This window comes from Mya arenaria, chromosome 15 (genome assembly GCF_026914265.1).
Source record: "Mya arenaria isolate MELC-2E11 chromosome 15, ASM2691426v1".
Taxonomy (NCBI): Eukaryota; Metazoa; Mollusca; class Bivalvia; order Myida; family Myidae; genus Mya; species Mya arenaria.
This window is the reverse complement of record NC_069136.1, coordinates 5,087,152-5,109,176: the sequence shown is the minus strand read 5'-3', so window position 1 is coordinate 5,109,176 and position 22,025 is coordinate 5,087,152. Positions and strand designations below refer to the sequence as shown.

Below are 22,025 nucleotides of genomic sequence, written 5' to 3'. Positions count from 1 at the left end.
ATGACAAGGTTTGTTTCCGTTATTGTAAAAAGGACTGGTTGGTATAGGCTCCGACGGCTAAGTCAATAGCAGGTAAAGCTAAATCCATTATGAGTGGGTCTCAGCCAGTATTGATCCCAGAGTATCAACTATCAAGCCCTTGTTCATTCTAAATTGTTAGAGGACTGCAAATACCAGGGGAATGGATTTTGAACCAAAGCCGCAACACCGGTGATGACAAATGGGTCGTTAATTGTTTAAATCTTTATAAAGCTTAACTACAGACTAGCTTGACAGTTTTTGATTAAAAGCATTGAAATGGCTTTTTTTATATTGTTTATGTCTGTTCGATCATAGCCGATGAAAAGAAATCGTTTTTAAAGGGACAATACACCAGATTGGCACAAAAAATGTTGTTTTTTCTGTAACGAATCTCAGGACAGTTATTTAATAAAATGTTTTACTCTTTGATATTATAATTAGTGCTACGAAGGCGGTTGGAATATTTAAGCTATATACCTAATTTGGTAATATCACGTGATAACATCGACTGGCCAATCACGCATAAGGAATGAATTCTACTAGGTAGACATGCCTAGTAATCTTTTTAAATGGAAAAATACGAAAAAACTGCAAAAAATAAATGAATCGTAAACTATGTAGTACTTCAGTTAGTAAGTTTCAATGCATTGTACACATCGATACCAAGTTTATGTCAGTTTTCGACAATTCTTTTTTCGCTATTTCATCATACGGAGTGCAGCCCCTTTAAGTCATCAATTTCAAAATAATTCACATATCACGGTCAATAATTGCACAAATAAGAGTTTCTTTTCCGCGAAGTAACCAAAGTTCAAAGTTCAAAATGACCAATAAAATATATTTTTAACACATTGGCACACAGTATAGAATGTTTTCGACGCTTTCTTCGAGCGATTCTGTTGGTCTAGAATGCGGAGCGGTTCTGAACATAACACACGCTATAAGCCAATTTATAATACCGATAGGTCTGAATAAGATGTTAGGGGTATTATGGCCTAGCGCCTTTAGTAATGAAAGCGTTGAAAGCGTTTAAAGGATGTAGGCGCGACAAGCGTGATTTTACTTGTTTTACAATTCTGCTCACAGGCAATAACAATTGAATCCAAAACATCTTTTGAGTGACCCAGACCGTCACCGAAAAGTGCCTGACATTACAAAAGAAAAGGTTATGTAAAATACAGTATGTGTATAAGTGTATAATTTACGCGTAACAAATTATGTTCTGTTCTGTTCTGTAAATTGATGAATATTAATATAATTAGGTAGTTTCATCACAGTAACTGATAAACCTATTTGTCCTAGGATAAATGAACATTGCTTTCATCTTGAAAGTTTCTTGCTAGTGTAAAGATAATTAAATGAAACTCGATATTGGCTGCGAATGGTCTGACTATTTGTATTAGGTAAATTAAGACAGGGCCGTTTAGTCAACACATGCTCTGCGTCATTTACTATAATTATCTATTTCCCTCGGTTCCTTACAAGACTTATTTAAAATTATTCGGTTTGCTTTAAATTTCACATTAATTTTGCAATCTTATGAACGTACTATAAAAATTAAGTGGTCTAAAAATTAAGTGGTCTTTTAATTCGCACTATTTTAAAGTGCATAATATCACATGTCCCATTTTGTAACCCCGGTGCATTTTATGTCAAGATTAATTGATTACTCGGAACTGCAGAAAAACGACATAGAGCTATGCTCCGTACATGTTCCGCGAGCCCCGAAAACATGGGTGAATGAATGGAGCAGTAGATGTTGTCATGGAGACCATCAGTAGAAATATTTTGTGCGATCTCTTAAGGCAACAGATCCGTTTCATGGAATTCCAGTTGATGAAAAAATAAATAAATCATTTAACAAAACGTGATTCTTTAATTTGACTTAACCATTTTTTCTAAATAACTTTTTTGAAATACAGCACACACGAACACTGGTAATACCGTTGCCATTTTGATTATCTTTAATGAGTATGATCATTCCATTCCATTACTCTCCCTGGAGCGTTCTGTCCTGGTGATTGGAACGCACCCTTAGATCTGACGATACCTGATTTCGATTTGTGGTACTAAAGTCTGTGGGCCTGTGGCCTTACGCCTACAAACCAGAGATAAAACTCCAGCTAGCTGTGAGAAACTGTACTCATCAAAGGTGAATGTACAGTGTAGAAAAACAAAACAACATCACAATAATAAGCTTACTATCTAGGTTGAAATATATCCATTTAATCAACCCAAATCATATTTGAAAATGAAATCAAAGCGCTGAACGCACTGATGTATTCACTACCTTCAACACAAATGAGTATGAATTTGAGTGTAAGGCCGGAATTCCATGTTCAGGCTTTCCGCATCCTGAATCAGTATCCTCGTTACGCATTGCAAACCGTATTCCGTTTGTACATAGGAAATCGTATTTCTAGATTGATTCGTCATCTGATTTTTATTAAATAGTTGCAATTGTTGGCACAATTACAGTATTCAGTATACTAAAGGCTTTATAAGAATGTTTGATGTAGAAAAAAAAAACGTTTTAACTGAACAAAGGCAGGTGAAAAAGTTTTGTTCTCTGCATAGTTTTTGCTTTACGACAATGCTTTTCTGCATTTCAGTTTATTTCATTTACGCTAAAGGATGTACTGTTTCTACATGTTTTTCAAGCCAAACCATATCTGGCTTAGGTCCACAACCGCGAACATCATTAACTGCTTGTTTCCGTGCAAATGCGGATTCGATGCGGGTGCCTGCGTAATGACAAATTGAACAGACCAAATGATCGTATAACCATCGTTATTTGACATTGATAGCAGTACATTTTAGTTATTTGATAAAAAAACGTATATGAACTGCTTTGGAAACTGAAAACTCTGTATCCCTGAAAACGCAGTGAATTCAGTAAAAGGGCTTATAGCGTAGCTGGGGTTATTTATAATATACATACGAGTACATGTATTCAATATGTGATTACTGCAGCGATTGGGTCAATCTCTACCTACCGCCAATCAACCACATGTGCATCCATACCAGGTGAATGCCTCAATTACCCTAAGCAGCCACAAGTTATTGAATATACCTGTGTAATAAAGTATTTAAGACGCGACCTGTAGCTGCAACGAAAAAAAACACAGGTAATTAAATATTTTACAATAGCTTAAAAAAAGGTTTCTGCCATTGGAACGGTCAGTGAACGACGAGTTCACTGTATGTTTAAACTAGTTGATGCACACACAACGTCCCACTTGTATTATATGGACCGTAATTTAACCTAAGACAAGCATTTAAGCAAGGTTTGCAATAAGCTTATTTTGAAACAATCTCTTCTAAAGCGCTTTTTTAATATCTGAATGAGTGTTAATTTTACCATTCATATGTCATGTCTTTTTTTGATTACTGGTGCCCGTTATGGGCAATAAACAGCAACAAGCAAACACACGGAAATAAACTGCAATAAGGCGCTGGCAAAATTGTTCTACAGAAACAAACGAGTACACAAACTTTTGAAATAATTTAAAGATGGAAATGGTTAACTATCGAAATCCAAATCATATACTATAAAGGCATTATACCAGCCAAAATGCAAGTATGCACTTGTTGTCCAAAATCGATGTCTCGCCTGTGACTTCCTGGTATAACGATTTTCTGTAATGTGGTAAAAATCTAGTAAACTCTGAAAAGTCAAGTGAATGTAAACACTTATGCTCAAATCCTTACACATTTCTCCCATACAACAATTTGTGTTTAACTGTTTATACATTTCATAAAACCTTCTGCAATAATCCTTCACCATGTGGCAGTGGGGTACGGTCTCACCTGCAAATCACGCAGATCCCGGCTCGATGCATTATGTTCGTTAAACTTTTTTGAAATAGTTTGTATTTTAATTTTCAATTTAACAGATTATTGAAGGTTAAAAACTATTATATATGCTTTCACATGGATACAGTTTTGAGATAACTTACTTGTTGCAATGTGCATCGTTTTGCATTTATATATTGTAATGTTCTTTCGTTATTTGAGACAGTAAAAATGGAAATATGGAAAATAACTAACTGTTTCAAAAGACATGACTATAATGTATAGTTTCACCATTGCTAACTCCTGGTTGAACCATTTATATGATCATGATGATACTATGTATAAATAATATATTCCCAAATGATATTATAAACATGCAACCCGGAATTCACATAACTGGGGTTTTACATGGCGGTACAAATAAAAGGGTGAACATCAAGCTATTGAATTGAATCTAGCGGATCAATGATTCTGTTGTTTTCAAAGTAACGTGTGTATATAAAAACGGTATAAATTTGTTTATAACGGGGAATGAGCTTAGGAATATCATAATTCTGGGCTTCAAATGGCCTAATGTTTATAATGGGCATGTTAGAGGAAAATGCACTTTCCGCGGAAAGTACGAATTCCTACGGAAAGTACTCACAAAATGCACATTTTGATGAAACTGCATTTTTTTATAAATATATTACAATACATAAAATATGTTATGTGTATATTTTTGTACATTTTGGACAATGTTTGGATTTTTGTTTGGAGATTTAGATATTTTGAAAAACGGAATGTACGACTCCTACATTACATAACATAAAACACGTTTTTTGTATAATTTTTGTATATTTTGGATTATATTTGGCAAATTTACATTTTGGATAAAATTTGGCAAATTTATTTAAGATTTACCGTTTAAGGTATAACTAATCAGGGGTTGCGTTTCAGAGAAGATCGTTACGCGACCGTAAGCTGATTTTGGTAGGACGACCAATTATTATTATTATTATTATTATTATTATTATTATTATTATTATTATTATTATTATTATTATTATTATTGTTGTTGTTATTATCATTATTATCGTTATTATATTATTTTTTATTTATTATATTCTCCAAATTTGATGTCAACCTCTTGTCTATTTCAGTGGGTTTTAACTGGTACGGTAAATGAACGGGGAATACAAAAGCTCAGATTTTAAAATGGCCGCGCCCATGAAAATGAATTGAAAATGGCACAGTGGAGTTTAAATCAATATTTTAACGTTGTAAGTCTATCAGATACTGGTTGACGGTACATTTTCGAACAGGACACAAATCCCGAACACCGGCTAAAACACGCGTTTGTTTACCGTGAACGATTATTCAATGATCTAGATCAATACAGAGGCTTGCCTTGGTCACACTTGCGAAGTTTCATCTTGTTTTGTTAAGTATTTTTCTAAAAAATGCCATTCAAAGTGTTTACGCTTAAAGATCAAAATGTACAGTACACTCAAAGAGTTAGACCCACTTTCCTCGCTCACTCCGAGGGATAAAGTCGATGATCGCGGGTTTCCTCCGAGGGTAAAACTGTTGCCCTCGCTAAAATCCCCCCGAGTTCCTCCGAGTGTTGGCTTACCGCCGAGTTTAATATGAACGATAGCGTTGAGAATCGTCCAATTTTATGATCCCGCGGTGGAACTCCGAGTCTAATCAGATAAGCAAGAAATCATTCTTGTTTAAAAGTTATTTATTTTTATGCTTATCCACATTGTTAAGCGTAAAAGATTCTTACATGTACCAACTTTTAATTTGGATTTATGTCCGTAAATGCCAATTGAATATTGTCTTGAATTATAAACATTGAATCATTGAAGTATATCCTCTGAGTTACTGCATCATAAAGCAGCCGACTATTTACACGATTCTGAACCATGACCTCTGACATCGAGCGCGTGATCAATACAATGTAGAATATACTATTTATTATTGGCGGTTAAAAATAGCTATGACGTTTCATGGAATTTTCCACAGAAAACAAGCAAGAAGGCCTTAAAAACCATGCGCTGTGAACTTTGAACGCGTGTTTGACCTGATTTTCCGAAAATGTGCAACCTAGAATTTCTCGGAAGAAATGTGTTTATCAGTCATTAGCAAAAACATGTTTATAAGATACATGTGCAACTAGTGAAATACGACTGCATTCTTGTGGTAAGCTAACTTCATTCAAAACGGGCAGAGGAAAAATAATAAAAAGCAATTTACTGGAGCCCTCGTAATCGGTTGAAAATTTTAATAAGATAAATATAACTTTAGCGTAGATTCTTATCTAGTGTCCGCAGCGTTTCGCGGAGTTAACCCCTCCGAGGAACGCCGAGTTCGTTATTCTTCGGTCGACTGATCACCCTCCGAGGGCCTTAAATTCAAACTCCGAGGAAAGCGGACAGTCGATAAAATCATTGTGTTGGCCGCGATAGCAAAAATCCGGGGAAGGAAACGGAAAGTGGGTCTAACTCGTTGAGTATACTGTAGCACATGGGGGAAATGACGTCAAGAGGGCGCACGCGCGTCTTTAGGTTTTGCAGTTATGTTGACCCACATTCAAGATATTTATAAATAGAAATCAGCTTTACATTTGAATTGCATGTTTTGAAAAACATCGGCAACAATAAATAACTTTACGGCTAAGTGTTTATTTAGTATAGCATACTAATAAATTATAATTGTATGACCATGTATTTTCGCTTTGCAAGTGTTCGGTGTTTGTGCCCTCCATAGCATAAATTTAAGGGTGATTTACTGTCCATAAACTGAACAATTTTCGACATAAAATTGATGAGATCGTGAATCTGTACTTTGACAGATTTTGTCACATTAACCAAAGATGTTTCATACGCAGTTTTAACTTACAACAACAAAAACTCTCCAAGATAATTGTGAAAAACCTCAAAAAGTGTTCGGATTTGTGACCTTAGCCAGTAACTGTCCCTCATTGTATGTTAAAAGGTATAAGCCCAGATGGAACTTGAGTTCATTTACCTGGTAGTGTTTTTTCAAAAGTATTCGGAATAATGCGTAACCACAAGTGCTTGAAACAAAATTTGTTTAATCATTGTTCTATATGGGCTATATTGGTCGATTTTGTAAAATATTTGATTATGTGACTAGCGCCTGTGTATGTAACGATATTTGACTAAATTTGGGAATTGGCATAGAATTCAACAAGAAAGCTTTAAAAAAACTAAATAGAAAGGATAATGGCTTGAGATGTAGTTCTGGCTTCCATAACTTTAATGTTGTTATTTATTTTTTTGATGTTTACAACACATTAACATGTCCAAAAAGGTAATATATAACGTGTTCGCTGAAGTTCTTTAGCTACTTGAGATGTAGTTTGTTCTAGTGTGAAAACACAAATTCCTTCATACTTATGTTTTTGGAGTCCAATTATTTGATAAATTATTTTAAATAATGATACAGAATTTATGACAGTTTTTGACAAAAAGTAAAGGGAGTAACATAATTTTCAAGAAAAATCTTGATGTAAAATACTCTAAAAAAAAAATTATAACTGGATGGTTAGCATATTGTACAGTCTGACTAGGTCTAGGGAATGTTGTTCTTCTTCCTTTTTTAGTATTTGTTGATACATACCAGTATACCCTGGCAATGGAAAAATCCCCCAAAATATCATCCGTCCCGTCTCCTGGCTGGGGATAAAGCATTTTTACATGCAATCTTGTACATTTTCATTTTTCAGAAAATAACAAAGTGAAATCACGGTCTGAATGTTAACCAAAATCTCCCCAAGGGAAATAACTATGCAAGGAAACATGATTATCAACCATGACAGAAGTGATAAATTTATTTGTAATAATGCACAAAGGCAAACAAATATGACTATTTGGGGAATATGGGACTGCGCACCTCGATAAAGTTGTGCAGTGTCTGGAACGGGCCAGTATGTACACTCCCGTATAGTAGGGGGTCACCAAGCCTGAGCCACACTGTCTGTTGGGGAATTAGCTGGAACAACTGCAGGTCAACATTGTAGTTTGGACCATGTTTAATATTTTGATTTGATTAACAACTCAAGTCCAATTAAGATGCCAAAAGTAGGTTCTTTATTAAGTCCACATTTAAGTTTAATAGTTAATACAAAATAAATTCAAAGACTTATTCAGTAGAAAACATCCAATAGTCTATGTGATTTATCAAGTTCTGAAAGTAACTGAATTCATTATATAATCGCAATAAAAGTAGTTCAACGATATTTCCTTATTATAAGAAGAAGTACAAAGTTCCTAGTTAATTTTAAAAGTTTGAACATGCAAAAACGAAAATGTACAGACTATTTAAACCTGAAAGAGAATTAAGTGGTATTCATCTACCAATGAATTTAAAGGAAGTGTTTTGCACAAAGATAATAAAATAAAAAATAAAAATAAAAATTTTTTTTGCCAATTTTCACAAGTTACAGTTACCACATCATATTCTTACTAAAATTTGATATAAAAAAATGATAAAAAAACCGGACGGGGGCATGGTGTGTCAAAACAACGCAACCTGCCCCTGTGTCAAAAATGACCATTGTCAAAAAGTAAAATTTACAATAAGATTAAGTTCTGAGATAATTGAGTAGTGTCAAAGTCTCAAAGAGTAAGGTTCATGATGAAGATTTGAGGTAATTAAATTGATAATAATTAAGAAGAGAAGAAGCAGTAAAAATCTTGTTATCAGATATGTTAAAACAATCAATTGCAATTAGAATGACTGACAAAAGTCTAGATGCAGAAAACTATAAAAGTAAATTTTATACAAAAATAAGTTACTGTCAAAAAACTTTTTTGAAAGAGTAAGGCAATGGTGACAAATGGAAGAAATGAACAATATTTAAAAAAATACTGCACATAAAAGGTAAAAAGATGCTCGCACGGTAGCGATATGTTGATTTACAATTATCATCTGGTCTCATGTCAAAATCCCCTGGAATTCAGAACAAAAAATGTGGAAATCCTTTGGAACAGTCTCCAGAAATATGGCATGTTTATTGATAACACATGGATAGTAAAATTAATTGTTCTAAGTATCTGACACAAATATATCTTTAGAAAGAAGTTAATATATTTGTGCCTTTCATAAATTCGGTGTTTAAGATACTGGATCATGAAATATTTACTTAACCTTTATATTCTATTTCAGCTCTTTGACAATCTACAGCAGTATGATGGAGAGAAGTCTGGGGTAAAATCTTCCTTGTATTAATGTCATTGTAATGTTGATGAATATGTTGAGGAGAGGGAGGGTGTGTGGGCAGCATTTGCATGAATCATTTTATCCCATCATCATTATGACATTGACAGATCGACAAATAATTGAAGTTAATAGGATATTTATAAAAGAAATTGCCAATTCAATGTAGTTCATTGAAGCTTTATCAGCTAATTTATGAATTTGAATATCATAAATTTGAATATCTTTAGTTTGGGTTGACATATTGTGACCTCATAGTGTTATTGTGGAAAAATTCTTGATTATAGCTCGACTATTCGAAGAATAAGGAGAGCTATACTACTCACCCAAGCGTCGGCGTCGGCGTCACCCCTTGGTTAAGGTTTTGCGTGCAAGCACACATAGGTTAATATCTTAGCAACTACTTCAGGTATTGCATTGAGACTTAATACAATGGTACTCAACCATCCAACCTACTTAATTAACCAAGTTTGATAACTCTACTTTGCATTTAATGCCAATAATAGGCCTTTATTATTTGACTTAGAAATTCTGGTTCAGGTTTTGCATGCAAGCACACATAGGTTAATATCTCAGCAACTACTTGAGGTATTGCATTGAGACTTGATACAATGGTACTCAACCATCCAACCTACTCAGTTTACCAAGTTAGATAACTCTAGCTTGCATTTAATGCAAATAATAGGCCTTTATTATTTGACTTAGAAATTCTGGTTAAGGTTTTGCGTGCAAGCACACATAGGTTAATATCTCAGCAACTACTTGAGGTATTGCATTGAAAATTGATACAATGGTACTCAACCATCCAAACTACTTAATTAACCAAGTTAGATAACTCTAGTTTGCATTTAATGCCAATAATAGGCCTTTATAATTTGACTTAGAAATTCTGGTTAAGGTTTTGTGTGCAAGCACACATAGGCTAATATCTCAGCAACTGCTTGAGGTATTGCATTGAGACTTGATACAATGGTACTCAACTATCCAACCTACTTAATTTACCAAGTAAGATGACTCTAGTTTGCATTTAATGCAAATAATTGCCGTTTATTATTCGACTCAGAAATTCTGGTTAAGGTTTTGCATGTAAGCACACATAGGTTAATATCTCAGCAACTACTGGATGAATTGCATTGAGACTTTATGAAATGGTACTCAACCATCCAATCTACTTAAATAACCAAGTAAGATAACTCTAGTTTGCATTAAATTCAAATAATCGCCCCTTTTTTATTCAACATAGAAATTCTGGTTAAGGTTTTGCATGTAACCACTTTTAAGTCAATGCTTCAGCAAATACATCATGTGTTGCATTGAAACTTTACACACAGGCTCCCAACCATTTAACCTTCTTATTTAATCAAATATTGAGTAAGATAACTCTATCTTTCATATAATTTTTGCCCCTTTATTATGCGACTTAGAAATTCTGGTTAAAGTCTTGCATGTTAGCACACATAGGATAATATCTCAGCAACTACTTGATGTATTGCATTGAGACTTTATACAATGGTATTCAACCACCCAACCAAGTTAGATAACTGTGTTTTGCAAATAATGGCCCTTTATTATTACACTTAAAAATTCTGGTTAATTTTTTGCATGTAACCACATTTATGTTAATATCTCCGCACATCATGTATTGCATTGAAATCTAATCTAACAGTGATCCATGCACTGAATCCTTACACTGAAAAGCGGCGGAATAGTCGAGCTCGCTGTCTCTGTGACAGCTCTTGTTATATATAAAAGTTAATAATGCCATATCGGATATAAAAATGTTTTATAGCATGGGGAAAATATATAATTTACTGTCAAAATGCAATATGACAATTACTTAAAATAAAACATTATAACACTTTTATATCTAGCTTTTTCCCCTGGAATTATAGAAGGGATGTATGTAATAACAGTAGATAACTGTAAATATCTTCACACACTTTAACTGCTGCGACATGCCTTATTAATTTAAACATGTGGCATGTGTCCAGTATGATAAGCCTGCATGTAATGACTAGCATGGAGTGAGGAATTGGCTCCCAGAAACCCCCTAAGAGAGGTCACATGACCAGAAGGTGTGAAGAAGGGGGCCCCAGCAGTAGTTTGTCGAAATACAATTAAGTAGCTTAATTAAACATAAGGCTAATTAAAGCATGCAGCCATGGTATAAAACTTGACCATAAGAACACAGGCTGCAAGTGACACAATAAACATAGGTTTTATCACAGGTTTTATGACATGTCAAGTCCAGGATAAGGCATGTCACAGCATTTGAAGCATGTCAGAGTCATATCAGCTTTTGAACCATCTCCGTGGCCTAGTGGTTAGTGCGTCCGCCTATGGAGCGGAAGGTCGTGGGTTTGATCCCGGGCCGCGTCATACCGGAATACATTAAAAGTTGGTACAAGTAGCTCCCTTGCCTGGCGCTCGGCATTTAAAGGGTAGTGCTTGGAAAAGTGGTGTTCTCAGTACTGGTTTACACCCAGCACGTTAAAGAATCAAGAGGTCTCTTAGAAAAGAGCTAGGATATCACACCTGGATCTCTTGTATCTCACTCTGTTTCTTCAAGTCTTCCAATGTCTGGATTTGACTGGGAATTGTTGTCACTTCTATCTCATGTCACTTATGGCATTTAAACACAATTTTAGTCATGTTGGTGTCACGGCGGGGTCAAGCCATAATGCAGCCAATGGGTGCGGGCAGACCATGATAAACTCAAATAAACAAATATCAGCTTTTGAAGGAATGTCCGCAATGCCACCCTTTATGTGCCTGGGAAATATACTGAAATCAGATTATAAATCGTCATACATTCATGATAACATCATTATAGTAAAAAGGTACAATTCATCATCAGTGTTTCACTTTCCTTAGGAGCTTCTTGCCTTCACCCATCCTCATGTTGCCAACGCAAAACTACAGCTGGAAAATCCAGAGAACTTAGTACAGCGAGTGTTTGAGCCTCCTTGGGACGATGTGGTGAGCCTGCATCTCCGGTACGTACATTTGTAGTTTATTATCATCTCATCCGTTTACCATTCATATATAAATACATAAATGAATACATATGGAGCACTGTTGTTATTTCAGTGAATTTAAAATAGCAATATTTCAACCAAGTGAGCACCAAAAGTTATATTTTATGAGTGGCTTTGCCACAAGTGAAATATTAATGTTTGTGTGTATTAGGTAATTTATTGCAATTCTTCATTGAAACAATTTCATTTCTTTATTTCATTGATTGTAATGAACTAAAATTGATAATTGAAAACTTACGCCAAGTTTGAGCTTGAATGATGTTATTATCATGCGTCCGAAACGGTCAATGATCCTCTAATATTTGAACTTACTAAAGGATGATAGTCATTTACTTGGTCTTCGGTTTGTCTTAGTGACTCAAACTTATTAGTTTCAACTTCTGTGAAAATCATGCTGAGGACATTCAGCATAAATGTTCGAATTATAGAAAAAATGTGGGTGTGAATCTAATAGCTCTTTTTCTGTGGTCTAAGATTTATAGACTGTGTATATACATATAGATAAGGCCTATTGTTGGCGTGCTGTTGTTGTTGCAGGTGTTGCTGGGCGGCAGGGAATCATGACTTTGTGGAGGCGTACAACTGTCAGCAGCAGCTTGTCCAGTATCCTTGAATAAACTACACAAATCATATAAGTCCACTAAAACTTGTTTGGAAATTATTTTAATGTGATTTCTAATCTGTTCTTGTTGACCAAAATTATTTATCTTAAGTAAAAATAGACATAAGAAAAATTAATTTCTATTCATTTGTTTAATTGACAGTTTCCCATAAAAGAGACACTTCAGTCCATTGAAAATCTGACCGCATGAGTGGACAGTGATCTGGTGTAACATCTAAAAGGGTTTATAAGTGACAAATATTTTAAGATAAGATTTTGTCACATACATGTAATCTTTGTCCAATTAGGTGGTTGGATTTCCAATAAATGTCTATTTAATGTACAATAAAATTCAAACATAATTTTCCTGTGACTTTACTCATGTAAAATTAACAAATGGGTTATCAGTTCAAACCTTTATATTGTTATGTGATCTGTTAAATGACAATGTACATGTATATCACTTTATAAATTTATCATAAAAGTTACAAAATAATCAAGGCTGATCTTTATAGTACAATATTTTAAAATACTGGTTTGATTAAAAATGGGATAAACATCATATTTCCTTGACTGATATGAGATCATTTACAAAGATCTTTCAGAGCCAAAAGGATGAGAACTGGTCACTGCCAATCCTGTTTGCTATTTGCCTTGACCTACGCTTGTTTGCCAATAAGGTACATTTATTGTTCTTGTATGTAGGGTTGATCAGTATATATTACAAGTAATACTGACAGTGCTCCAGCTCTGCCTAAATAGCAGGGTTGGACACCCTGCTGCCCTTTTCCGACACCCCGCTGCCTTTTTATTTAATCCTGCTGTGCCCTTTTGTATGACAGAATTTAGGAATAAGTGCATTGCAAATCGATAATATAAATTTTACAGAATAGAGAAGCAACCACAATTATACAATTTTAAAACAAAAAAATAATGTTACCTATTGAGATTGTTGACCATTTATTTGTACTGTAGGCCGATCACCAGACCGTACAGCGAGGCAGGGGGAAATATGGAGAACGCTTGGAAAAGGCTGCCGAAACACTCATGGGATGTTTTAGAGTCTGTGCCAGTGACAAGTACTGTACAATTGTTGATTTTGTGGTGTTCTTCTTGGGCATTTTGATTTTGTAGATGAACTAAAGCCTCAAAATGCTTAAAATTAAAACTTATTCCTGTGATCAACCCTTAGGAAAATTTTCCCCTCATTTGCAACACTTCATGTACTGTATTGCAAATGAGGGGAAAGGAATGATCGCAGGAATGAGTTTGTTTGATTCATAATACATGAAATATAACTGACTGTTTTGTTCTTGAAACTCACTTAAATTGATCATTAGGAATGAGTTTGGTTGATTTGTAATACATGAAATATTACTGACTTTGTTTTATTCTTGAAACTCAGTTAAGTAGATGAAGTCACAGCCCTATATGTGAATGGACTTCAGCATGTAGGCTTATAAACAACGAAGAGAATGCAAAATATTTGGCTCTGATTGGCTTGTGATGCAATGAGCTATAAAGCCTCGTGTGAAAAGAACACAGATGATAAACTCATCCAATGAATGTCTTTCTTTTATTTATCCGCCATAATAATGTGGAGTATGAAATGTCTGCTATTTGTTTGTATAAAAGATATATATGTGCTGTTTTAATTATCGCTTTACTTGAATTACCATTATTTTCCAAAATGTTTAATATTTTGTGCTCAATGAGTAAAGACCTCTGAAACTTTTTCAGCCGTGCCTCCATTGAAGACACCAAGAAGTGGGGAATGTTGAATCTGGTCAACCAGCTCTTCAAAATATACTTCAAGGTATGATATATTTACCCAGTAGCTTTGTTGAGGGAACCCTTTGCTTGTAAGGCAATTCAAATTGTTTGATAGATCTTGGAATATGACATTTTTTAATGTGTAGTAATGTGACTATTCTCATATATTTCCACTGTGTATTTTGTTTGGTAGACAGTAGAACAACTACATAATTTTGTAACACAAGTGTTCACATATATATTTCCACTGCTGTACTAAGTGAATATTCACATAGTTTTCTCCACTGCTGTACTATGTGAATATTCACACATTTTTCTCCACTGCTGTACTACATGTACATGTATGTGAATATTCACATGTTTTTCTCCACTGCTGTACATGTATGTGAATATTCACATGTTTTTCTCCACTGCTGTACTATGTGAATATTCACATGTTTTTCTCCACTGCTGTACTATGTGAATGTTCACATATTTTTCTCTTCTGCTGTACTATGTGAATGCTCACATATTTTTCTTCACTGCTGTATTTTTGAATGTTTACATATATTTTCCCACTGCTGTACTATGTGAAAATTTGCATATTTTTCTCAACTGCTGTATTTTGTGAATGTTCACATATCTTTTTCCAGTGCTGTACTATGTGAATATTCACATATTTTTCTCAACTGCTGTGTTTTGTGTCTCAGATCAACAAGCTGCCCCTTTGCAAGCCGCTGATTCGAGCCATTGACAGTCTGCCGATGAAGGACCGTTTCAGCCTTGCACATCTTATCACCTTCAGGTAATCTCACACGATTTGCAAAGCATCACTGGATGTTTAACACAAAGTGGATTTCTTTCCAAAAATGCATTGTTTACCTACATTAATTATACATAAAAATATCTCCTCCTCAAATATAGTTTGAGCTTTTTTGGCCCATAAATTTTGTGAATTGTCATGGAGATGTGTTTGTGAAAATGGAATTTTGTTATTCTTTGTGTTAATCTAATAAGGTGAGGTAGTCTAGTGGTATATTGATCTGCCTCTTACCCAAGGAGTCATGGGTTTGAGCCCCCATCAATTATACTTCCTGGTATTGGACATTAATACTTGTTTCTATTCTTTCAAATGAGAATCTCTCTATCATGATTAAGAATTATTAAAGGGACTTGACACCAGATGAAACAATTGCAAGAAAAAAACAAAATTGTCAAAAGCTTACATAAAATTGATATCATTGTGTACAACGCATTGAATCTTACTTACTGATTATCATATTGCTTACTACACATGCATGTTTGCATTGTTTGATCATTTCTCCAATTCAACTGGGGTTGTCTACCATGTAAATTCAAGTTAATTTAAAAAAAAGTGTCCATATATGTATCTGTACTAATCACGTGACTTTCACATGCTAGATATTCACACGATGAACTAGGAAACCAATATGTTTTGTTTTAATCGGGTTGACTCGGCGGAGACAGCAGCATTTTGTTTTATAATCATGTAAAATGATGTAATATCAGCCTCATACTAGCTTGTATTGACAATTCTTAGCTTGTTTTGTGGAAATAATGTTTTTGTCTATCTTGTGTCCATCTTGTGTCTATCTAGCCCAGTTAACTATCTTCACCATTGATCTAAAATAAATGAAATAAGAACAACTATGCAGCTTGATGACAACAGTTTGCATTAACCATGAATGAAAACAAGGAAAGTCTGCTAACATATGTGCTAATTTTGAGGACTGTCAGCACTTTACGTTCCTGGTAATAGAAACAACATTGTTAAGAGTTTTGCGTCATAACTGAAGCTCTACTGAAAAAAAACAGACCAGATTCAGGTCAGACAAGTTTCTAGCATCAACAGGCTTTGCCACCTTCCATCAGTGTAACTGTTGGTTTCAATTTGTGTTTTATTTTCATAAATGTATACTCTTTATGGTGCTTTCCTCTCTGTTCACATCCATATTTTTCATGGCTGGATTTTTTTTTAAATTCTAAACATGTTGTTGTTATCTTTGTTTCAGGTACTATGTTGGTCAGAAGGCCATGTTTGATGGTGACTTTAAGAAAGGTAAGACATGTATAAAACCACAAGGTGAGAAAGCAATCATTATATCTGTAGGTTTACATTTAATTATTTCTGTCCCATAAAGGAGGAAACAAACTGTTTTTGCTTAAGTTTTCTGCCCATCCATCTGTCTGTCCTTCTATCTGTCAGTCTTTCCATCACAAATTGCGTCTACTCCATCATATCTCTTGAATGGGTTTTGAAATAACTTGCAAAAAATGTTCACCATTTTAGGCGATGTGCAGAGTGCATTTAACAACTAGCTCAGTCCAAGGTCAAGGTCACACTAAGTGGTCATATGACTAAAATATGAATATATTTCTTGTCCGATTTTCACCATATTGAGATAATGTGCAGAGCGTAAGTTGCAACCAGCTTGGTTCAAGGTCAAGGTCACACCTAAAGGTCATATGACTAAAATATGAAAATATTTCCTGTCTGAAATTCACCATATTGAGACAATGTGCAGAGTGCATGTTACAACCTGCTCGGTTCAAGGTTAAGGTCACTCTTAGGTCAAAGCTATGACTACATTTCCTGTCCACTCCATATCTCTTGAACGTCTTGAAGGATTTGAAATAATCTGCCACAAATGTTCACCATAATAAGACAATGTGCAGAGCGGGAGACATCAGTTTTTGATTACAAAAACAGCCGTCTAATTAAAAAAAAAATATATATATTCTAAAAGGTCTCAACTGTCATTTTACTTTTTTCTTCTGTACAGTAATTCTAAAATGTTTTATGTTTTGTGAGGAAAAAAAAGTTTTGTCAAAGCCTACATATAAATTTAAGTACTGAATGAAAGACCCAATTTTTTTAACCATCACTCCAAACCATCACAAATAGTATTTCTTGAGCGATGACTTTTGCCTATAAAATAGATTCGGAATGAAAGTTTACCACAACACTATTTACTTTGAAATTAAGCTCAGTTCTAGCAGTGTTTTATAAAACCTATCGGACAAGTTTTCAACTCTATACATACTGCTTTAACGTGCGTGCTAGTAATTGACCCTTGATTTTTTTTTCAAAATCAGCTGACGAGTACCTGACGTTTGCCTTTGAACATTGCCATATAAAGACACAGAAGAACAAGAGACTCATTCTACAATTCCTGGTGCCAGTTAAAATGCTCTTGGTAAGTTTACATTTTTACCCAGGGATTTCCCTGAAGCAATTTTCTGTCTTGAGACCACCAATTACAACTTATTGTTGATCCCTGGAACCCCCAAAATAAACATTATTTTATTGAGTATAAACAGTTCATTGAGATCCTGCTAGAGTACAAGAGACTATGAGTGTCAGAGGACCCCTGTTTGACCCAGCTATAGCAGAGACGGTTTCTATTGGCTTTTTATCCAATATTTCTGGGTTCTTCCAAAAAAAAGAGAGGATATTAATTGTTTATTTCGGTGAAAGAGCGTAATGTTTTTCACATTTGGTGTCCTTGAGGTGAAATATATCATGATCTTTCACTTGTATTTTTATTTTATGCCATAAAAGAAAATGACATTTAATTGAAGTTTTTCAGAAAAATGCGCCACATTGTATGCAAACGTATTGCCTTTTGAAAATAATATCATTAAAATTGTGTCCTAGCCCTGTGCACGAAGATGTTTGATTTGGTAATGAGAGTGGACTAGTAGTTCTAGTGGTTCAAAACAGTGAAAAATATTTAAATATTATTTCACTGATAACCTTCAATTAATCACCAGAAAACACTTGATCTTAAATAATATTATTTACATGTACCAAACTTTAATTGCTGTAAATGAGTTTCTGTTTGCTTGTTTGTATTTGAAACTAACATTTGTCATTATTCTTACTTATGTGAAATCAACAATAGTGCACTAAGGTTAAAAGTGCACAAGATGGCCTACCTAAACATGTAGATTTAAATGAGCCATCCAAGACTGTGACATCTTGGAGGGTTATGACCAGTCTTCTTTCAAAAAAAGTCAAGGTAATGTCATAGACCTGGTGTTGTCAGGGAGCAAAAAATTTTGGCCATAACTCTGACTCTAAGTTATGCCCCTGTTTTGGTTAAAAAATATATAAGAACAGACAAGTGTCAGCAATTGCTTGGTGGTGCTCTTGATGACATTTCAGGGTCAAGGTATCAAATTTAAAAATTCTCATACAGAATGGGTATTAACTAGGGATGCAAACAAATATTTGGATTTCAGAGGCTAATTTGGATTAAAAAATCTGGGTCTGTCACAGGTACCGGCCATGAAGTTTGCATCTCTTGAATTAATATTGGATAATCAAAATCAGGGTCCGCTGTGGGTACGGGCTACAACAAAGAAGTGTAAAAAGGACCCAGCTATTACTATAGCGAATAATAAAAGATTACTACTTAAAGATTAATTTTGGTAATCTTTTTGACTGAAAGAATTGCTTTGTGTATCAATTTTGCCATTTGTTTACATCCCTTCAATTAATATCTGTTAGTATGTTTCCAAACACTTTCTTGTACTTTTCAGGGTCAGATGCCCAAGCCCGGCCTCCTGAAGAAGTACAATCTGATTGCCTTTCAGGAAGTGGCTCAGTCTGTAAGGTACGTACAAAATGTGGTGGGCTTAGATACATACATTCTAGCAACAAAATGTGATATGCTTAAAAAAAGATAAATCTGGTGGCTCAGTCCTTTCAATGGACATGAATATGTCTTACTTATTTCCTATTCCAGCAACCTCTGGCAATTATATTCACTATTTCAGGTATGGTAATATCTGGCAACTGAATGAGATGATATAAGCAAAACCAATATTTCCAATTCTGGCAACATCAGCCAATCACATTCACCATTTCATCTTCGGATACTGATGTGATGGAGAGACAGGAACAAAACTTTATTTTCAATTGTAGCAACATAAAACAATCACATTCACTATTTTAGGTATGGCAACTGATGTGATGGAAAGACAGGAACAAAACTTTTATTTAATCTGGGCACCTTCAACCAATCACATTCACTATTTCAGGTCTGGCAACATTCGACAACTGAACGAGGTTATGGAGAAACATGAACTCTACTTCATCAAGTGTGGTATCTATCTTATCCTGGAGAAACTCAAGATCATTGCCTACAGGAATCTCTTTAAGAAAGTGTGAGTGCATTGATTTCAAGAGAATGAAATGTTTCATAAAGATATAAGTAAGCAAGTTACAGTGTTATAAGTCAATTTTGTATTACATATTTTAAGGTATGATCAACAATTGTTTTGCCAAGATTTTTTTAGAATATCAAAAAATTGTGACGTTGCCTGGGAAAATGTTATCTGCAGAGGTTAAAGTGGCATATTTAATATTTGAAAATATTGTATTTCATCCGCAGGCGACCCATGCTTATATAAATTTTATTGAAAATTATCTCTAATTCAAATTTTATGCATTGGAAAATGTTTGATTTTATATTTTTATCCAGTCACTTGTTTCAATTTGATTTTTAATGAAAATATGATTGCCTTCACAGGACTCATTTACGCAGACAATGGGAGAGGAAAGTATCACTTATAAATACTTATAAAAATAATGTTTCTCACCGATCATTGATTCAGAAGATGCACCAGCTCCCCATGCAATCATCTACACCAGTTCTTAACTTTCATTCACTTTCATATGTTTAATGTATTAAACAATATTTCTTCCAGATACTTGATAAAGAAGACTCACCAGATTCCCGTCCAGTCATTTACAAGAGCTCTTCAATGGATGGAGGTTGATCAGATTGACAATGACGAGACCGCATGTATTATCGCTAACCTCATATGCGATGTAAGTTGAGACTGCTTATATTCTCGCTTACCTCATACATAAAGTCCAGCATGTATCTTTGCAAATTTCATACATAAGTTCCAGCATGTATCTTCGCTAACCTCATATGTGATGTCATTTCCAGCATGTATGTCACATGATGATGTTTTAGAATATTTTTTATAGATTAAGATTCTGTAGACCATTTTAACCCCTTGTCCAATTAACCTGAAATTTTCAAGTAAAGTAACAAAACTCATGGAAGTCATACCTGCGATCGCCATGAAGAGCTTAGATGCCGTTACCAGAACATTAAAACAAGCTAATTATCAACCTCCTGTTAGGCACATGTAAAACGTGCTTATTATCAACCTCCTGTGAGACATATGTAAAACGTGCTAATTATCAACCTCCTGTGAGGCATATGTAAAACGTGCTAATTATCAACCTCCTGTGAGGCATATGTAAAACGTGCTAATTATCAACCTCCTGTGAGGCATATGTAAAACGTGCTGATTATTAACCTTGTGTGTTGATTATGTTTCTTTGATCAAATATTTAATTGATTATTTAATTAAACACCTTATTTATGTTTTCACAGTTTGGAAAAACACATTCATTGGCTCCACTATTTTATATCCTTGATGTGGGTGCATCTTTATTCATGACCCTTTAACATATTGTCCCATTGTAGTGTCATAAACTGACGTAGATGGTGAATTTGCAGATGATTTAGGATTGTAGTTAAGATTACTCTTTTCAAAATAAATGAAAATCCACGAATTTAAGAACCCACGCAATTTCAAGCGCATGAATAAAACTGATTTCACAGTTATGCGCTGTTCAAGAGTAAAAACATTTAAAACATTAATTTTTTTTAGACCATACAACACTTTCATGTGGTAATATGCATTGAGGTTGAGAATGGACTAATGTGTATTAGTGATATTCGGGCCAGGTCTTATGTTACCTGATCATCATTGAAACGTTTCTATACCTCAACCAGTTGTCATGTTGTGTACTTCAGAGCAAGATCAAGGGTTACATCTCGTACCAACATCAGAAAGTGGTGGTCAGCAAGCAGAACCCATTCCCTCAACTGTCCACAGTCATCTGACCACAACAAGGGACCATTCATTTTAGTGTTAACATACATGCCAAGTAGAAAACTTTCCTATAGTTGTGAACTTGTCAAAAAACATTGGAAAACAAATGACCATATTCGACTATGTAATATAGGAAGGTCAAAATTTGGCTTTGATCATGCTTAAAGGATCTCAGTTTATTCTTAATTCATTGAATGTACCTGGGCAAAACAGACTATAGCTTTAAAAGCATCCAGGAACTATTTGTTGATAGGTATTTGTGAAATGAATTGTTAGAAATAATATTGACTGTAACAGTACATGCTTTTTAAAGGATTGCCCCTACATTGATGGTCGTCAAAAGGAGTGGTTAACATTGAATTTAACAGAAGTACTATCGGTTTTTCAACTTCATGCAGATGATCATGTATGCTCTATTTTTCACATCACAGTTTAAGTGCATGTCATTGTGTTAATGAAAATTTCACAATGAAAAACTGAACTCTTGAAAACATCTATGTTACATTTTGGTGTTATTGGAAGCCATTGAATTCTTGTCTATGGTGTACAAGCTACTAATTAAATTGACAAAAAATCTTTTTTTGTTTCATTTTTTCATGTACATTGTTTGGCTTTTATAGCTCGATTGGCTGTGGTCCCAGGGA

The 22,025-nt window shown here is 34.5% G+C and overlaps 1 protein-coding gene across 1 annotated transcript; it reads left to right on the top strand.

Annotated features, from left to right (window-relative positions):
• Window positions 1-4,986: 4,986 nt before the first annotated feature.
• On the top strand, window positions 4,987-21,957 carry LOC128218827 (PCI domain-containing protein 2-like). The gene is made up of 14 exons (XM_052926546.1): window positions 4,987-5,078; window positions 8,995-9,036; window positions 11,920-12,041; window positions 12,621-12,686; window positions 13,268-13,364; window positions 13,660-13,763; window positions 14,425-14,500; window positions 15,147-15,241; window positions 16,470-16,516; window positions 17,554-17,654; window positions 19,003-19,076; window positions 19,504-19,629; window positions 20,173-20,296; window positions 21,303-21,957. Exons 1-14 carry the CDS (start codon window positions 5,043-5,045, stop codon window positions 21,390-21,392), a joined length of 1,200 nt encoding a protein of 399 aa, XP_052782506.1. The 5' UTR covers window positions 4,987-5,042; the 3' UTR covers window positions 21,393-21,957.
• Window positions 21,958-22,025: the final 68 nt, after the last annotated feature.

Excerpts from the sequence above, each read along its gene's own strand:
- LOC128218827 (XM_052926546.1), top strand. The coding sequence starts at position 5,043 with ATGGCACAGTGGAGTTTAAATCAATATTTTAACGTT. Across the intron at positions 13,365-13,659 it reads TACGCTTGTTTGCCAATAAG|GCCGATCACCAGACCGTACA; the intron begins GTACATTTATTG and ends TTTGTACTGTAG. Across the intron at positions 19,077-19,503 it reads GAAGTGGCTCAGTCTGTAAG|GTCTGGCAACATTCGACAAC; the intron begins GTACGTACAAAA and ends TCACTATTTCAG.